This window comes from Centruroides vittatus, unplaced genomic scaffold (genome assembly GCF_030686945.1).
Source record: "Centruroides vittatus isolate TY-2023 unplaced genomic scaffold, ASM3068694v2 scaffold_1431, whole genome shotgun sequence".
Classification (NCBI taxonomy): Eukaryota; Metazoa; Arthropoda; class Arachnida; order Scorpiones; family Buthidae; genus Centruroides; species Centruroides vittatus.
In genome coordinates, this window is record NW_027122678.1 from 1,168,309 (window position 1) to 1,190,390 (window position 22,082).

At 27.3% G+C, this 22,082-nt stretch overlaps 1 protein-coding gene across 3 annotated transcripts; it reads right to left on the reverse strand.

Annotated features, from left to right (window-relative positions):
• Positions 1-584: 584 nt before the first annotated feature.
• LOC136986996 (alpha-latrocrustotoxin-Lt1a-like) lies at positions 585-13,928 on the reverse strand. 3 transcript variants are annotated; one of them, XM_067284630.1, is made up of 7 exons: positions 13,621-13,928; positions 9,239-9,400; positions 8,499-8,590; positions 6,990-7,028; positions 5,949-6,289; positions 3,324-3,523; positions 585-1,528 (listed from the first exon to the last, which is right to left on the reverse strand). In XM_067284630.1, the coding sequence occupies exons 1-6, from the start codon at positions 13,900-13,902 to the stop codon at positions 3,357-3,359; spliced, it is 1,083 nt and encodes a 360-aa protein (XP_067140731.1). In that variant the 5' UTR covers positions 13,903-13,928; the 3' UTR covers positions 585-1,528; positions 3,324-3,356. The 3 variants fall into 3 exon arrangements, with proteins under 3 accessions (XP_067140731.1, XP_067140730.1, XP_067140732.1); XM_067284629.1 differs by having other exon boundaries at positions 585-2,108; XM_067284631.1 differs by lacking the exons at positions 585-1,528; positions 6,990-7,028 and having other exon boundaries at positions 2,833-3,523.
• Positions 13,929-22,082: the final 8,154 nt, after the last annotated feature.

A 22,082-nucleotide genomic window follows, 5' to 3' on the forward strand; every position in this document is an offset into this window, starting at 1 on the left:
AATCATTACTGATACAGCAGAAAATATAAGATACAATTTATTATAGCTTTTTTATGGTTAAATTGTATTTTTATAAATTAAGACTTGTAATTTAAACTATATTTAAAATAAAAAATTTGCTATTAAACAGACAAATGCCCAAAACTTAAAGATGAACAACATTTGTACATGAATACAGAGAACTGTAGATGAATGCAGATAAATATGGCAAGAATTGTATTCCTCTACATCTAACACAGGGTAATACACAACAACTTGTAAAATTTTAAATTCAAAACAATAAAATTAAGTCTTTGGTGAAAGATACATACAGCAATTGGACATAGATTGTGAACAGATAGAAAGTACTTATTAATATCGGATAGAGACCTGTCAATGATATGTCCATCTTAAACTACGATGCAACACTCAACATTGTGACTTGTCATCAAGACTTTCTAGTTATGGCCACTAGCAAATCTGTTCACTCCTAAGTTTTGGACATTTGTTTTTTCTTCATATTTATAATTTAATTTTTATAGTTCCTATATGTTTTATTGAAAATATATTACATTAATTATAAAGTGACTGAATCACCACAACACTCGTTATATAACTTTTTATTTACAATAAATTAAACCAATGTGGCTTTAATTTTTTTTAATGCCACTAACTAAACTAATAACATTTAATCATATAGAAAAAGCCATAATATATTCATATATTTCTACGTAACTATTAAAAAAGTTCATTTTGATAAAGGATTGCTTCCACGGGAAGCAAAACAACCCTATTTTTAGCAGTGAATAGCATACAATAATATTCTTACTTATGAATATTATCACAACAGCACAATACATTTGACTTCACAAATGTTTTTAAGTTATGAAATATTAAAATATACATCTATAAATAAAAAATATACTGCAACAGTAAAATGGAGATTCTTATGAAATGCATAAACCTTAAAAATTCAGTTTATCACATTACAATTGTTATAAATTATTATTAAAAGGTTTTAATATCAAGCAGTAGCTATTAATAAATGCAATGAATTATGCAAATCACGTAATCTCCTATACAAAACTGCTATTCTTCAACATCCGGATGAATTTTTATGAAATACATTTGTTTATAATCTCATATACAACTAAAAATAATTACAAATGATAAGTACTCTACTATGAATTCAAGCTTACAAGTTTACGATAATGGCAAAGTTAACTAAAATAATTATAAATGAATCTAGGTCATTGAAAAATAAATAAACTATGCCTATCTGATATACACGTTCTTACTTCAATACATACTTACGGTATTTAAAACATTTCATTCATGCAAGTGTTTTGAAATTATTGGTCTATACCCCACATACTCTCATATAATTTTTAAATATTAGTAATAAAAATTATTTTAAATTAAAACCAAAGTTACTTAACTATAAATATTTTCGGAGTTCAAACAATCCAAGAACATAAATTACATTGAAAAACTAACAGGCAGTCATAATAAATTTATGTTTTGATCTTCACAAGAATAAATTACAAAGCTATAAAAAGAAAAATAAACAACACTACATGCAAAATATCAGTAATAGCATGGTTTATATACATCCATACAGTGTTTAAGTTTCAAAAAACAAAAAATTAATTGCCTATTTTCTTACACAACTTGAAAACACATGTATCATCTACACTGTGGGTTGAATAGCCAATAATTGAGCATAAAGTGTCAAAGTTAATTTCATACATTCTCTCTTAATAATTTATTTTTAAAAAAAAATTTGAATTATATAAAGGAATACAATTTTTAACTTTACTTTCATCAAAATTTGCCATTTAAAAAAGTTTCATGACCTGTTACAATGGTTAATTATATTATAAAAGCTTGATGTTATGAAAAACAATTTGTATTAAAGTAACCATTCACATACATTTTAATATTATATTATGAAATCTTAACATGAAAATTAATAAATATATTGTTACAAAAGCAGATAAGTAGTTACAAATTACAAAAATATAATTTTCAAGCCTAATAATAATATCCATAAATAATATTTATATTAACTTGCACTTTAATTCAATCAATCAATTCAGAGGTTTTTATTCTTTCCCTCTTAGTGAATACTGAAAGACATTTTTGAAATATTTTAATATAAAATATTTGCATTTTTGCATATTAAATATAAATATAATTTGTTACAGCATTTATAAAAAACAATTATTATACCAAATATTTTAAATTTTTGATAAATATACTCATTAAGTTTTAATTATATTAACTTCATGTCTAAAAAATTTGATTGACAATACAAACTATTAGACAGAAAGTCATTTTTTCACTAGTAAATATTTTACCGTGTTAAAATAAATAAATTTATTGAAAAATATTTATCTTCTTAGTTTAAAAAGTTTTGTATTTAAAAATCAATTACAAAAAATTAGATTTAATGTTTTGTTAGACAAAATTCTGTTTGTTTGTTAAGATTGAATTTGTCATTCATTAAATTTTAATATATTTTTACATCTGTATTCAATATTAAATAAAAATCATAAATCGTGAATGTATAAAGTCTCAAATGAAAGTATCACTCAAATTATTTAAAACATAATAAAAATCACACAACAGATATAAATTTATTTTAAAAACATTCTTATTAAAAATAAAGATGTTCTTTATTGATTTTAACAGAATGAAGCTATTTTTACATTGTTAAGCCTAAGCTTAAATTTGATTTATTCTTAGTTATATTTCACTAATTTATTAATCAACATAAATATAACCTGAAAATAATCCAATCTTTACATTTCAGTTTGTATACATTTGTGCTTTAATTAGATTATGTGTATGTAATTACTTTATATTGTCGTCTTTTAAAAATTGTTTTATATTTAATAAAATACACAATTTGAATGCTCTTGTTATCCTTTCTGATATTAGCAATAACTATTAAAAAATGTTCATGTAGCAAAATTATTTTGGAAATGTAAATTATATATACCTTATAACATGTGGTAAAATGTTATGAATATTTATGAACGGTTTAATTCTATTTTAGTTTGCTGTGATATTAATTAGTAATTAACAGCTATATTTAATAGAACATAATTAAAATATAATTTGTGAGGGTAAAAATTTGTTTTTATCTGTTACTATTCTATAATTGCTTTAAGTTCATAATTTATTATAATTTTTGATGTCACAAATAATACAAACATAAAAATTGTGTGTATTTATCAAAATACTCATTAAAATTCAGAAAATTTAATTTAAAAAAATGTGGTGATAATTCAGCAAATAACTGAAATATATATATTTTTTGTAATGATATATATTATTACCTTTCTTAACATTATAATATACTGAAGAGTATTTTAAATATAGTGACCGAAACAACGAGGTACATGTCTATTAATGTCATGAAGCATTTGAATTCCAAATGAACTTTGATGCTGAACAATACACGGTATCATTGGTTCCTCAGAAGGTATACCAGAAGTACTATTACAAAGCACTGATGGGTTGGAATAAAGTTCAGATTCTATTGAAAGAAAAACAATGCAATCATTTATGAATTAACATAGGTTTTATTATGTAAGAATCAAAAAATTTAACACTTAAATTCTACGTTTAATGTGTTTGAGAACAAGTTTTTTAAACAAAACAAATTTAAGAATTTAAAATGTTATTAAATATAACTTATACAAAAAATAATTACATTAATACCATATACAGGTAACCCCCGTATAACACAGCACTTCTATACCACGGATTCACTCTAACACGGTTCGAGAATTGGATAAAATCCTCGCACAACATGGAATGTAATAAAAACTATTAAAAGCAAACTTTATCTAATTTGAAATAAAGGAAATCCCTGTACAACAGTTCAATAAATGTGATAAACCTTTTAACTGCAAAAGACACCTCATTTGACATTTTTCATTCAAGCGCATACGTACTATCAGATTTTCCTGAATTTTTCGTGAACTATTAGTACTTAAATACAGTATATAAATTTTTTTCCCCCGCCTTCTGTCGATACACACGGTCCTTCTCAAAACTTGTTTCAGTGTTGCCAGATCTTGACGTTTCTGCTTTTGGGGAGTTGTTATTAATACATATCACTTCTTAAGAAAATTTTTAATAAAGATCTTTATCTTAATTATGAAAATATAATAGCATGCTTTTTAACTTTTGGAATCTAACTCCCCCTTTTCATACTAGTTCTTTGTTTCATATAGCACAGATTCACATAACACGGCAATTTTTTGGAACATAACTCCCATGTTATACGAGGGTTACCTGTAATTATTGAATATTTCATATTAATTATTTTCTTTGATTTCCACAAAACTATAGAACAAATATGGAAATTTCTCAGAACTGTAGTAAGAATAAGAATTTCTTTAACAATTAGTCTACAGAAAAAATGAAAAATATTGAATTTTTAAATATAAAACATTTAATATTTTATATATAATTTGAACTGATCATTTAAAAAAAAACTATTTGAATTTCCTATACTAATTAACATATAAAATATTATAAACTTGCAATTCCTAAATAATGATGATATAGCTATAAATCATAACTCTCATGAATTCAACATGCAAATTTAAATTAATCTGCTTAAAAAAGTTTAACAAAATGAAATCCTTTTCATCTCTGAAGAGAAATCTTCTGAAATCTATGCAAGCTATTCACAAGAATTTTTGTTAACCTCATACGTATCATCATATTAATTAATCATTAATCATAAATATTACAATAATTAATCACACTGTAACTACTGCATTGATAAATGAGGAACTTTAATGGAGCACATTCAATGGAATTTTTAGTAAATAAATCATTGATGCTAACAATAAAGTTTTTAAGAACAACTGTAGTTTAATTTGCATTTGTTTTAACACTTTTGTATAGTTTATTATATAAACAGATGTTATAGCCTACTAGTAGAAAAATGCTGAAGGGTATCTGTACTGTTTTGTTTGTGTTCTGCTACATATAAAGTATATGTTCTTGTAAATTTTGAATGTGTTCAACATATTACTTGTTCGAGTTGTATTCAATGTGTTCAATGTATTCAATGTGCATGTATGGTCCTGTGCTCATTAGAGTAGAAACAATATCATAACAATGCTTTCAAATCATCCCATAATCAAAATATTAACAGGTTAGGAGACAAAAATACTCACAATATAGGGAATAAACAAAAGAAAAAAAAAAATATTTGTACTGAAGCAAAACCTATACTTGGAAATCATGTTTTTACTATAAACATACCATTCTGCATAATCCAAGAAATTATATAAATTTTATTTGCATATTGCTCTTTTAAATATTGCTAAAAATATCTTCACATGTAAACTTTTTAATCTACATTATATTACTGTATTTGAATTTCACAACACTCCTTTTTTAAGTTATTAAAAAAATATAAACGTTTTTCAACTCTATACTTCAAATATATGCACTCATATCACTCATGATACTACATTATAAATAAACAAGATAAATGTACACACATCAAATACACAAATTACCATTAGTATCAAATATACTATTCCAATTATTGTTCTTGTGTGCTTGCAGCAATTAATCTATGTCGAAAAATTAATTAACTAAGCCACTTTTCAATAATTAGACCATGGGAGATCATTTTTTGACCGATCATCATACATTTCCTATGTTATATATAACAGTCAGGAAAGTGGAAGTAATATATGAGTAATAGTTTGATTATTACACAATTATTATACTGGGTGATCAAAAATACTTAAAAATTGCTAGTAGTAGTGTGACAGGTTTGGTGATACTGCAAGTCAAAGTTGGAAATGCTGTGAGCTAGCCTAACCGTTGCACCATTGGTTCATAGCATTGCCAAACTTTTTATACCATTTTTGTTTGAGAACATGTATAATAAATTATACTTAATAAAAGACAAAAAATAAATCACTTACCATTTAGTTTTTTTCTTTTTGAAATTTCCGAATCATCATCAGTAAATGATCTTTTCCTATTGTTTTTTATATTTTGCGAAGAAATTTCATACTGCATATCAGAACAGTCTTTTTTTACTGAATTTATATCATTATTTATTGATTTAATTTCTGACATAATAGAAAGCGGCAAATGAAATTCAGCAGTAAAATTTTTCATCACAGTTTGCAAGATGTTTTCTGCATCTGTCAAATTTTTTGTGGCAATGCATTCATTAATCTTGTCCATTAATACTGTTAAAATGGAATTACCACATGCTGTCGCTAATTCACTAGGACTCTGATCATTAATGTTATGCAACCTGTCATAATAAAAATGAAAGTAAAGTATTATTTATTAAACTTTTAAACATAAAAATTATTAACATTTTAATTATGGTAGAAAACGATTATCATTTTACATTTAAAAGCCCAAAGAAAATGATAAAAAGTAATGACTTTACTAGTTTGTTTTAGTCTTTATTTCAGTACCATTAACATTTAATTAAAATTAAAAATAAACGTCAAATATTTAAATTAATAAGAGAGTTTGTAAAATTAACAATTTTTTTCACAGTAAGATCTGTAAGGAAGTGCTCATTAATCTAAAAGTTCTTATTTTGATACAGCATAAATGTATTAAGGAATTCCTATACTTATGAAAAATATTTCTGAATTATTAAAATTTAATTAATATGAAGAGGTACATAGCTAACTTAAAGTCATTTATAACGTTTCTGTATAACATTGCACAAAAAAATTTTAAATGTTTTAAAAAATTTAAATATATAAAATGTTGAAGGTTTTGAAATTTTTGATCAACACACAAACAGAACTTTTAATGCCAAAAGACAGTTGTTCTTTGTGTAATATAAAAATATTTTACAAAAATTATACTGATAGTTTTTTACTTCAGTTTTGTTTCATCATATTTGTAATTAAATTTTTTTTTTTTTATGAGATTAAATAAAATTTACATCTAAAATTTATCTTATATTCAATAAACAAACAAATTTACATAACTTTTCCTCTAGAAATTCTGGGTCTTTGTAGTAGAAAAATCTAACAAGGAGAATTGAAAGTCATACATTAAAAAGTCTTGAAAGTACACACATTAAAATCATAACAACTCTGAAAAATTTTTATTTACAATTTTTTAGCAGTATTTTCTTTGTCTATAATTGTTTTAAAAACTTGATAATAGTGAACAGATAATTATTTTGGTATAAAAGAAAACTATTAAAATTTTCTGATAATACATCAAAAAACTTTTAATGTTCTTAGTAAGCATTTAATATATATTAAAATATTATTATTTTATAATTAGTCAAATATTTCCAATAATTATTTTATTTATATTCATTGACTGTACTTTGTTTATATATGCTTACTACAATCAAAATTTGAACAATAATCGAAATGTAACAGAATAATGTAACAAGTCTTCTATTCAATCACCCCCTATTAATTTAAGCTATCTCATTTCAAAAAAATTCTCATTATTTTAATTTTCATTTTTATTTTAATTTGATGCTATTTTATATTGTATTTTTATAACTAGTCTGATTCCAAGATACCAAGGTTTTCTTGAAATATTAAATTATTGTGTAAGAATTAGAATGCACATATTAGAAGTATTAGTTTCTTTATATGTATGTAGAAAATATCAAAAAAAGTGTACTGATTTAATAAAAAAATTTATTAGACCTACATGAAAGGTAGGTCTAATAAATTTTTACAAATTATTACAAATTATCTCTTTCAAAATTTTAATAGTGAGAAGTCACAACAGTCCTAACATTTTTCCACTTATCATATCAGTGCTGGAAATCATCTGTAAGGATTTTTTAGTATATTGGTCATACTTTTTTGGATATTGTCCAGTCCCATAACAATGATCTTTCATCTTGGATTTCAATTTCAGTAAGAGATAAAAAAAAGTCACAGTATCAAATCTGAACTGTAGGTATTGTGGATGTAAAAGTAGGTGTTTTTGGCTAAAATCTCTTGAACTGACTGTGCAATGTGACTGGCAGGTTGTCATTGTGTAGTTTTCACTCATCTGCAATGTCCTTTCAGACATACTGGATCTGTTTTCCAAAGGCATTGCATTTCATATTAATTCAATCAATCATATCAAGATATGCATTTCTAAATAGATAACAACAGGGATATGCAACATGATGCTGTAGTACAAAGTTAAACATAAGGATTTTTGTACAATTACTTTTGAGACATCTCATTATGCAAATTATGAAATAAATTTTAATTATAAGAGCATTAGAATTAGTTGTATAGTATTTTTGTATATAATTTGTTTTTCTTATAAAATGAGGAACTAATAATAATAAAACATACAGATTGTAATTCATAGTTTATAATTTATCACTGATTGTTCAATAAGAATTAAACTATTCAGGGATACAACATACCTTTCCAAATATAGGCTATTTCATATGGCATTTAAAAACTTCTCATATAGATCTTAAAAATTAATGTATCTTAAATTCATATTATCAAATTTTCCGATACCTTATATCAGCATTTTTTAATAATAAAATTGCAGCACATTCAATGCTTCCACTTCTAATAGCTTTATGCAAAGCAGTTTCTCCCAGTGAATCCTAAAATAAAAGTAATTATATTCCAAAAGTTAAACAATAAAAATTATTCAATTTTTAACAATTATTTTTAAATATTAAAATAATATTTATATTCATGAACTAATAATAATAATATTTTTAAAATTACTTTTTGCTTGCCTTACAGATATCTAATTTTTATTTTTTAGTTACAATTTATGAATGAAAATGCCTATTATTATTATCTGCAACTTTGTAATTTGTAATATTTCTGTTTATAATATTGAATTTGATAAATTTAAAATATATTTAAGAAACATAATATTTTATTTATGTAACTGTAGTAACCACTTAATAGGCCAGAATAAAAAAGTCATTAAGAATATAATAGTCATTAGAATTTTTGTATAATAAAATTCTTTCTGTTCAACATTATATATATATTAACTTAATAACTTAAAAAAGAAATGTTAAACCTGTTAGATTTGCTACTCCCACCCCATATTTGCAAGTGAATTTATCAGATATCAAAATCATTAGCAATTATAGGTTAATATCAAGTATTGTATTTCATTAAGAAATCCAGATGTGTGATATTACATTACCCAATATCTAGGAAAATTTTGTTTGTATACTCATTAGCTTGTATTTAATCTAATATAAAGAATTAATTAGCAATAACAAATGTACCTGATTATTTGCATCAGCACCAGCCTGTAATAACCAAAGCAAACAATGTGATTGACATGCTAAAGCTGATATATGAAGAGGAGTTTGTAAATTTCTTGTGGATTTGATATCAATACTTGCATCAGAAGGAAGATAGGATGCTAATTTCTGGAGACAATCCAACTAAAAAAAAATAAAAATAGTAGTAATTTATTGTTATGATTTAAAAAAATATATCAATATATATTCAAAAATGTAGGCCAAGCAAGTAAGTTAAAATAGTTTAAATCGCCTTAAAAATGAGCACAAAATTTTTTATTGGTTTATTTATAATTTCAAGTAATATTTTCAAGTAGTAATTTATTTAAATGGAGAAATTAGTATATGCATGATAAAATATAAGCATGCTTTATTATATTCATTGTATGAATATGTTTACTATAAATAGATTTATTAGTTTTAATTTAAAGTTTACATAATGTAAAGAAATTGGATCATGTTGCAGGAAGTTTATTAAGATTGTAATATCTGAACAGACAACTCCATTATTATTAAAACATAAAAAAACATACAGTAGACCCCCCTATAATACAGGTTCATATAACACAGATTCATATAACACAGTGAAAAAATTGCAATCGTGTTCATATAACATGCTAAAAGAGACTCGTATAACACTGTAAAACGTCATCGCCGACTCGTGTCACGACAAGATTGGTCAAATCTGGACCAATAGCGGACATTGCACAAACCGCTGAGTTTAAATGAGTAGCAGACCTACTAAAACCAATTATTATTTAATGGCCATAAAAATTATATTTTTATTAATCATGTCTCCAAAGTTCAGCAAATTTTTCACAGAAAAATAACTTATCAGGAAACACATGCCGGCCGTTCAGCGAGCTGCTCCGTGATGAAAACAAGCTTAAGCAATGGCGTCATCAAATGGTGCACACTCAGTAAATAATCCTACAATTTTTTGTTTATAGCATAGCTTTTATGGATTATTCCCAAAAAATTATATGTGATTTGGAAATGTCGAGTCAAGTTAGTCTAGAATCGATTAATTTTATGGAAGAAAACGTTTCAAACAGCCATAGCTGCTAAACTGCACATGTACCGAGCTGCGATTGGCTCGTGTATTTAAGTGACTCGTACGACACGGAACGTATCTACCATATCATAGGGGGTCTACTGTATATATCAGTGAAGTGTCAAAAATTCAGACTAATCAGAGTCACACCAAATCCAGATTTTTATATATGCGTAAATTAGCATTTTAACCACTGTAAACTTCAAACTTGATTTACTGTGAATTCGGATACTCAAATTCAAACCAGTATTTCACAAGGAATGTTACAAAGATTCAATATATAATTTGCAAAATCACTATGTTTAAACAAAAACAATTCATTAATTATATCATTTTAAAAATTCTGAATTATAAATCAGTGTTACAACATTAACAACACAAGTCCAAAAGAACAACAACAACAAAGATACCATTGAAAGAGGTTACTATCCATTTTTAAATTTCTTTTTTTTTCAATTTTAAAAAAGTCATATTTAAATTTTAATAGGAAAAAAAATGGGAACTTTAAATGAGACAGTTGAAAGAGGAAATGGAGGAGAATGAAGAAAGTTGAAAGGAGGAGGAGGAAAAAATTGGAGAGATAATATATAAAATAATTGACTGTATAATGAAAAAATTCTCCTAAATAAAAAGAAATATTAGCTAACTTCTGCAAACTGTTAATGTTTTCATTTAATTAATTAATCAACAAAGTTAAGACTAATATTATGTAATGTATGCTTTTATTAAGACTGATTTAGTGCTTATTTTAAGAAACTGCACAAAAAGATAATATTCTACTAACAACATTCTAACAAACATTGCACCACAAACTTTTCTTAGAAAAGCTGAGCAAAAATAAAGTATATGTGGAAAATTATAAATATACTTTGGATAAAAAGAGATGTTTGTTTCTTATGATCTGACTTCTTAAAATCATTTAATTAATACCAAAAAAAAAAAAAAAAAACCATAAAGATCAATTTAACAAATTTTATGGTCAATATTGAATTTCTGGAAAAAATGTTTTTAAAATTATCATTTTATTCAAATTCAATAACTGGATTTGTTGAGAAAACAGATGCAATAAAAAAATAATATTATTTATAATAAAAATTTAATTATTAAATTATCTGCTATACATTTATCTAATTGATAGAACATATTAAGATTTTTCTCACGATATTCATTAAAATATCATATTTAAAATTAAAAATCAAAGATTTAACTAAGCACCAAGCATGAGTGTCTGCAGAGAGGGAAAACAAGACACTTTCCTGTCCTTAGATCCAGTAAAAATTTTCATAAATTATAATCATAAAAGTGATTGAGATGCACAACTTTACACCACGGAACGCTTTGATACAATACTGTATTCTATAGTCTACTTGTAGAAAAAATCCAAAACAAATTAAATAATTAAAAATTTATTGATGTAATTATCTTCAAGCTTTGCCACCCCCTGGAAAATTTTCTCCGGACACCCACGGTGCAAAGCTATTAATAATACTCAATGCTGTTCTATTCACTTCCATTCTAATGAAAATTTTTTAATAATTAAATTAATTAATTAAATTTCGAGCAAACTTATTCACAATACAATTAAAATTCAATCTCAGCATTTTGTTATTACTATAGGTTAATAAATGGCATCACTAGAAATTTAAGATAAATTTATTTATAGCATGTAATTTTATACTCTAAGAAGCATATAATTTGAAGATTAGTTTTGTTTACAATTCTATTAAACATAAAAAAAAAAAAAATCAATGTTTATTTAAAATTCTTTTTATTTATGAGTTCTATTTATTTACATTACAGATATAATTTATGTTTAAGCATTTTAACATATTTCAAGAGCATATTTTTTATCAGATTTTTTTTATATTTGCTTGAAACTCAATCTGATAAAATAATTAATTTTTTTTATTAATATAACATTAAACAAAATAATTTTAATTAATTACTTTTCTGTATTAATCTTAGAAAATAACTAATTAAATAATATTAAAAACAAAATTAATTAAAGTCTAAGATTATAAACTATTGGATTTTTGGTTTTTATCGGCATGTTTTTTCACCGATTTCATTAAGTCAAATTTAAGAATTTAAAACACAGACTGCACTTTTGATTTTGTAATGTCTGGCGGCCGCCAGAAAGGTGCATAAAGTACCGCTGCTCGTACCGAGAATTTAATTTTTATAAACTACAATTTATTTAAAATTTAAACTTTAAAATGATCGGAAAATTATAAATATACAAAAAATTTCCCATATCTTATTTAAAAAAACAAAACAAAAAAAATCTGGCAAAATTTTACATTTTTCTTTGCTAGATTTTTGATTTTTTTTGCATGTTTTTTACTTTAATTTTATCCAGAAATTATTCATTTATAATCCTGACTTGAAATTTCTCTACCCCCTTTTTTTATTTGAATTTAAAAAAGTTTTGTAAGCACGAAAGTTTTTTACACACCATTAAATTTTTTAAAAATAACGTACAAAGTATTTCCTAAATATTGTTTATTTATATGTCAAAGTATAAAGACACGTGTTTAGCGCATAGCAACAACACCTACATTAAACGTTCAATTCAACTACCTCTATTGAAGGCCACAGTGGAAATTTCCATTGAGAAAATAGTTACATTCGTAACAGATATTTTAAGATACTTATTTTTCTCACCCAGCTTATTATTTTTCCGCCAAATAATTTATTTTCGCGTAAATACATCGCATTTATTCGACTAAACAACGTTAAACAATTTCATTTCAGCGTACTTTTTTTTAAATTTTTTTATGTAACTTCTGAAAAATTAAATAATTTACTTATTTTACCGAGTAATTTGTCTTTATACGAGTCTAATATATTTAACTTTGCAGTGAAACAGTTATTTGTACTATTTTAACACAGGAAATAGGCCTATGTCAAACTCGTATATATCGTGAATATTGTGCTTTATCGTTTATTATTTGAGTAAATGGAGCATAAATGTATAAATAGATGTGTTGGTAGGTCTTTTACTGTGGTGTATTACATACGTGTATGCACCATTGTTTTGTTTCATTAACACATCACTAATACGTCACTAAACTGACCATTTCGTTTCAGTAACACGTCACTAATACGTCACTAAACTGACCATTTCGTTTCAGTAACACGTCACTAATGGTCACCATTGTTTTATTTCGGTAACACGTCACTAATGGTAACCACTGTTTTGTTTCACTAATACGTCACCGATACATCGCCAATCGATATAACAGCGATATATAACGGTCAAATCATAAAACGGTCATATGCGATAAAATATTCAAAAATTTGAACTTACTTTACCGAAACGACATGCCCAATGGAAAGGAGTCCAACTGTGAAAGCAATCTTCGGTTTGTATGGGCGAACAACCGCAAGAAAGTAAATATTCTACCGTTTCTATGTCACCGTCCCTACAACAGCGATGTAAGGGATAATTATTCCTCAAAACATTCTCGTTATATTCACTCCAAACGCTAGTATCCATGATGTTTCCCTTACTCCTTCTCCACTCGATAATGGCAAACCGCCAAATGTCGGCCGGCAAATCCAGCGATCTGATTGGTCGATTTACCTCCATCGTCTGCTACTCATATAAATATACTCGTTCCCAGTCATTTCGAAATTTAATGTAACTCTCAAGCCGATGCTTTTTATGTAATAAAAATAATGAAAATAAATTCGTAATGTTTAAAATGTAATTATATTAATGGATAAAACGTTCGGTAATTTAATAAAATAAATAGTAAAAGCGAATAGGATGAAAGTTAATTTATTTAGGAATAATTTAAATCGTTTATTAGTGAAGATAGAGAGAGAGGGTGGAAATATTTGAAATTTCTCAATCTTTCTATCTTTTCAAATTTATTTTTAGCGGTTGTTTTTGCTTACAATTTTTATCAAATATTGTCGATTTTCTACTTAATAATACATTTATTTTCAATAAATTTAAATTTATAATAGGAGCGATGAAGAAATACGCCTTAACCGATCGAATATGCCTGTCCGATTCTTAAGTAAAAAAGTACATCAGGTCGTTGACTTGATATATATCAAATAGGACAGTGAGAAAACGTAACATTCCTTATTTGGATGTTATGCTTTGTAGTTCGCACACGCAAACTCTCGACTAAATGAAGCGATAAGTCACACAAAATTATTTCCTTAATCGTATTAATAAGTACAGTCACGGATTGAAGCGGACAGTCGTAAAGCGGGGTTCTACTGTATATCATCAAATTCAATGTTTTTTATGTTTAATTGTTTGATAATTCTGCAAAACTATCGTAAGCAGTATCTAAATAAACACCTTTTAACCGAATGAACAAACAATTGCTTTCTTCCCACTTATTTAACCCGCCCAATATATGCACACGTATAAGTGTGCTCTTGTGTTTTGTGCGGAAACTGTGTCCTGTTTATTATAATTAAATTTAGAAATATGGTAAATACATATCTGAGCGACAATTTTTCAAAAATTAAATAATTCGGTTACTATATAAAGTAAACCCTGGTTTACAACATCTAGTAATGCAACACCCTCTTTTACGACTGGTATAAATGTTCTCTTACGATTATGAAATGACATAGTTTAAATAATGTTATAGCATATAATTATCAGTTATGTAACAGAATTAAAATGGCTATTTTAAATTACGGTGGCTCCTATGTTTTACCGACGAACAGGTTTCTGTAAAACCGTCGTAAAGCGGGGTTTTAAATGAACGGTCGTAAACTGGGATATGTGTTATGTAAAAACTAAATTTTGTTTCATTTTTAGAAATTTATATTTATATATTTTGCGAGTCATTTTTATTTTTTACATATTATGAATCTATTTCAGTCATTAATTTGTGTTCAACTCGAAGAACAAACTCATCCTACGTGTGAAAAAATGTCCTTTATAGTAACAGTTTTGTACAGGAAATTTACTTTTTAAGGAAACAGGAAAAACAGGAAACTTTTGATAAATTTGACATTATAAAATTGAAAGACTTAGCCATAATTATAAATTTATGTGCCATATTTTGCGCGTGTTTGTGTGGCGCGCATGAGTAGGATGGCCCAAAAGTCTGTTAACTATTGTAAAAGCTATATAATTATCCTATTCAAATACTTTTTCACTCAAACTATGTGAAAGTTGTTCAAAATAAAAAATTTTCTAGTTCAGTACACAAATTACAACGCTTTGACACACTCATAAATTGCTGAATTGCTTGCGAAAACATGGTTACTTTTGATCTACCCTGTGTTTGCAAATAGAATATAGACTCTAACTTATTTTAATTAATGAATAAACAGAAATATATATATTTATATATACATAATTACTATAATTAAATATCTTTACATTCACCGAGGAGGCTGATGATCTCACCGATGATTTCGTATTAAGTGACATCTTTCCACACGTTCGTGTTGCTATATAAATAACTCGAAATAAATCACTGGAGGTAGAACGACAGAATCATTTTAAGTATGAGATTAACCCTTATCGGATGAGGCACAATAAATATATAGTTTCAACGATTTAAAAATAAACCGGAACACTTTTTGAGCCATGCTGTTAAGCCAATTGTTCATCAATTTCAGAGATCTTCTGTCCATGAAAATTCCAGATTTGATTCTATATCGGATTATAATGATGATTATTTAGTTCCTTCATAAGAATCGTCAGGTTTTTCAATGGTTCATTTAAAATGGATAAACGAATTATTTATAGAAATTTTATGACTTTGGTACTGAATGCTTCAAGCATCATTATAATTATGCACGATTTATTTGGAATTTATTTTTCAATAAGACGTACTCCGAATAAGTCTTTTCTCAAGTCTTGCAAACATCGAAGGAAGATTTAAGAGGAAAGAAGAAGGAAGAGTGACTTGGAAGAAACTTATTAATAACTAGATGTTACCCGCGGCTTCGCTAGCGCGAATTTTGCAAGCAAACCCTATTTACATTCAATATTTCAACAACCATAGTAATTGTAAGTACTAATAGTTCACAAAAATTATTTGTACTTAAGTATGTAAAAATTATTACATTTCATGTTGTACGAAGGTTTTACCCAATTCTCGAACCGTGTCAGAGTGAATCCGTGCTACAGAAGTGCCGTGTTATACGGGGGTTACCTGTACTCAATTAAATCTAAACGTAATTAAAAACAAATATCGCATCTAAAATAGTACAGTAGAAGCCGTTCTTCAGGTTAAGACTCAATGCTCTCCCTCTCCCCCCGCGGGGGAATTTCGAAAAATCCTTTCTTAGTGTGCGTTTTGGTGACGTACCCTAACTGTGTACCAAATTTCACTTCTAGATTCTGGAACTTCCTAGAAAAAAACTGGAACATTCTCATTGAAGCGTCACACATTTTCGAAGTCAACCACTTTCAACCCCCATATCTCCCACAACCTTATAGCTATCGAGACACAACCACAATAGTGCACGATGGGAGACTTGGGGCTACTACCACACACAAACACCATTCATGTGCGATGTGTAGTTTTGGCTGCAGAGTGAAATATAGGCACAAACATGTCCATTTATATATATATAATACTGTATATAGATTAAGTCTTACATACGAGGAATGTGTCTTTAGATAAGCTACGATATAGTACTTAGATAAAGTAATTTAAGCCACAGGACTTCTAAACTGTATAAAAATCTATATTTCTTTCATTTACTTTATTAATTAATGCCAAGTATCAGCACATAATAAACTACATAACCTCCCACAATTACGTTCACTATACCAGCGATTTCGACTCCCAATGATATTCATTAGAGTGATTAAAGACGGGGAATTACGATCTGGTTCGTATTGCCCATAATCAGATTCAAACCCAAATTTTTCATGGCTATAGATAATAGCAACTCTAATTGTTACGATCTAACTGATACCTGAAAAATCGTCGTAAAGTGAGCCAACCTATTTCCCATAAGACCAGTGTTATAAAATGAGATAGTTTTTCTACTTTTATACAATTTAAACTTTGTAAAACTATACAAAGATGTCTAAAATTACGTAACATCTAGTATCCATTAGTGATCGAGTAGGTAAGACCACTGAACACTGGTAGTTAGTCGCGGGTTCAGTCTTTATAAACAATGCTGATCTTCTTGTAATTGGTATAGTCGTATGAATAGCTTTTGGGTAATTTGCAATATTCTAGCATAGTTACTGAATGTATTCATATCTTATTGAGCCTTCATATCTTTGTGTGGATGGATGAAACGTGAACGTCGAACGTGGCTTACGGCGCTCGATGTTCACGTTTTAGAGATGAAAACTTCAACCGCAACCTCACTAATGTGAATCACCATAGAGGATACAGTTACTCCTATTAAGAGCCGCCCTGAAATGCAATAGGATCATGGCTGGGGATGGATACCTCGATTCACATTAACCATGATAAGCTGTGAGATATCACTTTACATGTGACATCTGGCAGATTTCTGAATTGTAAAGAGAATTTAACGTGTTTCTGGAAAAGAGGACATTTATATCATTTAACAATTCTTGAGAATTATAAAGTATCTATACTTGTATTTATTTAAAGAAAAATATCGAGTTCGTAATGAAACTTGTGGGTGATCTATTGATAGAGGATATCTCCCGGGGGAGAGTTTCAAAGGGAAACTAGTCCCTATATGGGTATTACAATATTGTTCAGTAGTTTTATCCATTCAGGCTACTGGTGTGGTAAGCTAGAAAAATATTGAAAACGGCATTAATAATAATGAGTAAATAGTAAAAATGCTTATTTTGCATTTATTTTTGAACTATAGCTATTACAAATGTAGAAAATCTCAAGTATAAAACTGACTTAATGAATAAGTTATTTACGTATATATATACTTTATACATTCATTATTTATTCACATCATACATTTACAGTAATTTTTGTTTTTAACAGGGAAATTATTTTAAATGATAAATAAGAGACACGATTTCCTTTTCGTTTCTATTAATTTAAATATTCTTTCATAATCAAGGGCATAGTTTCAATTTTATTTTTGATTTTAATTCTCCGAACTGCTTGTAGATGTGGTAGTTTTAATTAATATTTATTTAACTTCTCAGATTTAATAGCTTTAATTTATCTTCTAAATTGATATACTAAAGTATTAAAGCAGTTTTCTAAGGACAATATAAATGTATGAACTTATAAGCATTACATTATATGATTAAAAAAATAGAAAATAGCCTTCCATTTTGACTCTCCGTCCTATGTGGACTAATCAAGAATTAGAAATAGAAGTTAACTAAATCGAATATTAATTTTGGAACCAATTCATTATTTTAAATGCCCAAAATATCTGTTAAAAACTAATTATAAAGTCTAGAAGGTCGATTTATGTAAATTCAAGCGCATACAGGAAGGAAGAATGTAATAACCTGAGAGCATCACAACAGAAGAAGGAGATGAAAGGATCTAGCTCCAGGATCTCCGATCCCTCTGCAAGGCTCTGGAGATCGTGTAACAATACTGGGATATAAAAAAATTATAAAGCAATATAAACGATATTAAATTTATATTGAAACACATTAAAATATTAGGGAGTTTGCTCATTCTTCTTATAAGGTTCCTTAACCTTACCTAATGACGTCATTACGTAAGGTTAAGACCTTACTTTAAGCAGAAAAATGAGTTGTGCAATTTTTTCTATAATTATAATCTATTTGTTACCATTATTGTGTATGAAAAGTAAATAAACATGGCTTCTATGCCGAATCAGTTGTTATTTTCTAAGGAACGTGAAATCCTGTCCTTGAAAATATAGAAAAAATAACTTTATCGATAATTTTTTTTTCAATTTAAATTACATTAATTTAATATGCTTATAAATTTATTCTCATAATTCATTTATTTAATTAAAAAGTTTAATTAAAAACGAAATAAAAGTGTGAAGTTCTCGATCGTACAAAGAGAAAATGGCTACGCAAAGTGCTTCAAATGTGGTGAGAGAAAAGTAGGCTTTACTTTACGTCATCACGTACTGCGTTGTGATTGGTCTAAAAAACGGGCCTCACTCTATTTTTATAACGAACTCTCCTTATAGTTTTTGCCTTTAAAGTAATGACGTCACAGGATAAGGTTAATTAAGGTAGGACTTTTGTCTTGTGTAAACTTTTTACTAACGGTGTTCTCACTCCTTGATAAAATAAGGAGCATTTCAATCGGAACTAGACTAAGAAAAATAAGTAAGAAATTAATATTTAACCTTAGTTTCGACCTTTACATCATCCTTTCGGTTGTTTTAAAGGAGTTAATTTAAATACAGTACACAGATTTCCTTTCTGTATATTTAACTTCACGAGCTGCAAACTAAAATGGTTATCACCGTGAAAGAAATTTTAAAAATAAATTCTTCATTACACAATGTAGAATACAATTTAATTCGTTTTGGATATATGATATTTTAATTACAATTTTATCGATAAAAGCACGTCTGTAGAACTGTACGTGAGCTAATAAAAATTCAAGAAGTTAAACATTACTTCATCACCACTCACAAATATTAAAATATTATATGAAAATATTTACTTTAAAATTCTTGAATTTATTTAAATGTTTAAATATTTAATTTTAACTTATTCGAAAGATTAATACAATATTCGATATTTGATCATATTAATTAATTACTCTAAAATTACTTTTACTGTAATTTTCGATTTAATTAAACGTTTCTTTCAAAGATTTTTGTAATATTATAAAATTACTTTTTATGTTTATATCAATAAATTAATTTGAGTGTAAGAAAGTACTTCTAATTAATTAATTTTGTGCTTTTTTAAGAGTATATCTCCAATATTTGTTTTAATTTATATTACTTTCACGGCTTAGGAAATAAGACTAATACAGTCGAACCTTCAATGACGGCCACCTCCGAATGACGGCCATTTTTTAATGCTCCCGTCAGTGGCCGTAGTTCAGAGACTTAACTGTATTTTAAAAACATAATTACTTGATTATATTCTTCCAAATGAAAGTGATTTTGAAAGGTAACGGAAGAAACGGAAGGCTGTTAAAATCAGGATCTTCTATGGTCATTTATATCCTAATCCCAATAATTTAAGTCAATAACCCACCAACGGGCGAGTGGATAAAACTACTGAACACTCTTCATGGTTCGCGCCTCGCCAACAGGCTAGGCATGTTGAGTTTTCCGGGTTTTTTACACGTTTGCAATGCCTACATAGGAGCCAGCTTCTCTTACAAAGTCCTCCTGGGAGGCATCCTCCCTCAGCAGATCGCCCACTAGTTGAGTTACTGTAATCAAATAAACCAAGTCAATTATGGGTCGTGGCATTGTACTCTATAATGTTGGGAATTAGCAGGTCTAATCTTTATTGAAGGTCAGGTCCTCATAGTGTTGATTATCATTTGCGCAGGCTGCCCGCAATGGGCTTAATTGGTAGACTACACAGCCTACAATGTGCTAATTAATCAATCAACTATTGAGAACGTATTCAGGAAGTGTGCATGAAATTACTAACAGAAACATGATTTTATCATCTTTTATACGATCACATCAAATATAGCCTAAATAAATAAAGTATGTATGTAAAACAGCATCCATTTTTCAAAATTCTAAATACGCCTTTGCCCAATTGATTTTCGCACGGTTGCAGACTGCACGTGAATTTTTATCCTGCTCATCATTAACATATTCATTAGCATTAACTTGTTCAACATGTCGAACGTCTCGTTTTTATATTTACTTGTTATACAATAATTTATTTACTTTTGACTGTCGCTTAATAGGTTCTTGCACCAGGAAGAAAAAGATATTAATTAACTTATTTTCACTACGTTTTGTAGCCAAATTCTTCTTTCTTTTTCATAATCCTTAAAATTAGATTTTTTAAAAATATTCTTTTATTTAATCTCAATTTAAAAATCATAGATTTATAAATAAGTTATTAAGTAAATTATAAATTCATAACCATGCTTTAAAGTGTGAAATAATAAAATTATGAAATGCCATTCTGAATTCGATATACAACAATCTCTTGATATAGCGAATTTTCGATACTGCTGATCCTTACTACTTGTTATACGTGCAAGAAACCATTAATGTGGTGAGTGCCAATGTCCTTTAAGAGGTCATTACACGATGCCCACTAACGGTGGAGTAGATAAAACCACTGAAAACTGGTAGTCGTAGGTTCACACCTTGTCAACGTGGTTCGCACAACGTCAACGTCTAAGTGGATTTTCTGGGCTTTCTTTACGTTTGTAACACCTAAATAGATGCCATATAAAGTCCTGCTGGAAGCATTCCCCTCGGAAGATCGCCTACTTACGCGTTGCTGTATACAAACAAACACTACGTATATTGAAAATCCACTGTATAGCGAAATACAGCGCAATGTCGCGCCATCTGGTGGTAAATAAATTAAATAGAGTATTTATTTATTTTAAATATTCTTCGAAAGCGTGAATAATGTTATACAGAAATATTCAAAATAGAAACTATTGTCGTATTTATATAAAATAACTTAATTAAAAAATTAATTAATTCTTAATTCTTAATCAATTAATCAAGGGAAATACATAATTAAAACCTGGCACTGCTAGGAACTTTGGATTCGAATCCTCTTTATAAATTGCCTGAAGCAATTTTTAATGATTAATGAATGCTTTTAATTATTAATTTTATAAATATAAAATTTAAACTTGATATATTTAAATAATAATCATTCTTAATTGTTTCAAATTATTAATTTGCTTATTTTCTAACAATAAATAA

What these genes read in the sequence shown, in the direction of transcription:
- LOC136986996 (XM_067284630.1), bottom strand. Translation starts at nt 13,902, where the DNA reads ATGGAGGTAAATCGACCAATCAGATCGCTGGATTTGCCGGCCGACATT. An exon ending in GGGCATGTCGTTTCGGTAAA is followed by an intron (nt 9,401 to 13,620) that starts GTAAGTTCAAAT and finishes ATTTTTTTTTAG; the next exon opens with TTGGATTGTCTCCAGAAATT. An exon ending in AAAAAGAAAAAAACTAAATG is followed by an intron (nt 3,524 to 5,948) that starts GTAAGTGATTTA and finishes TTCTTTCAATAG; the next exon opens with AATCTGAACTTTATTCCAAC.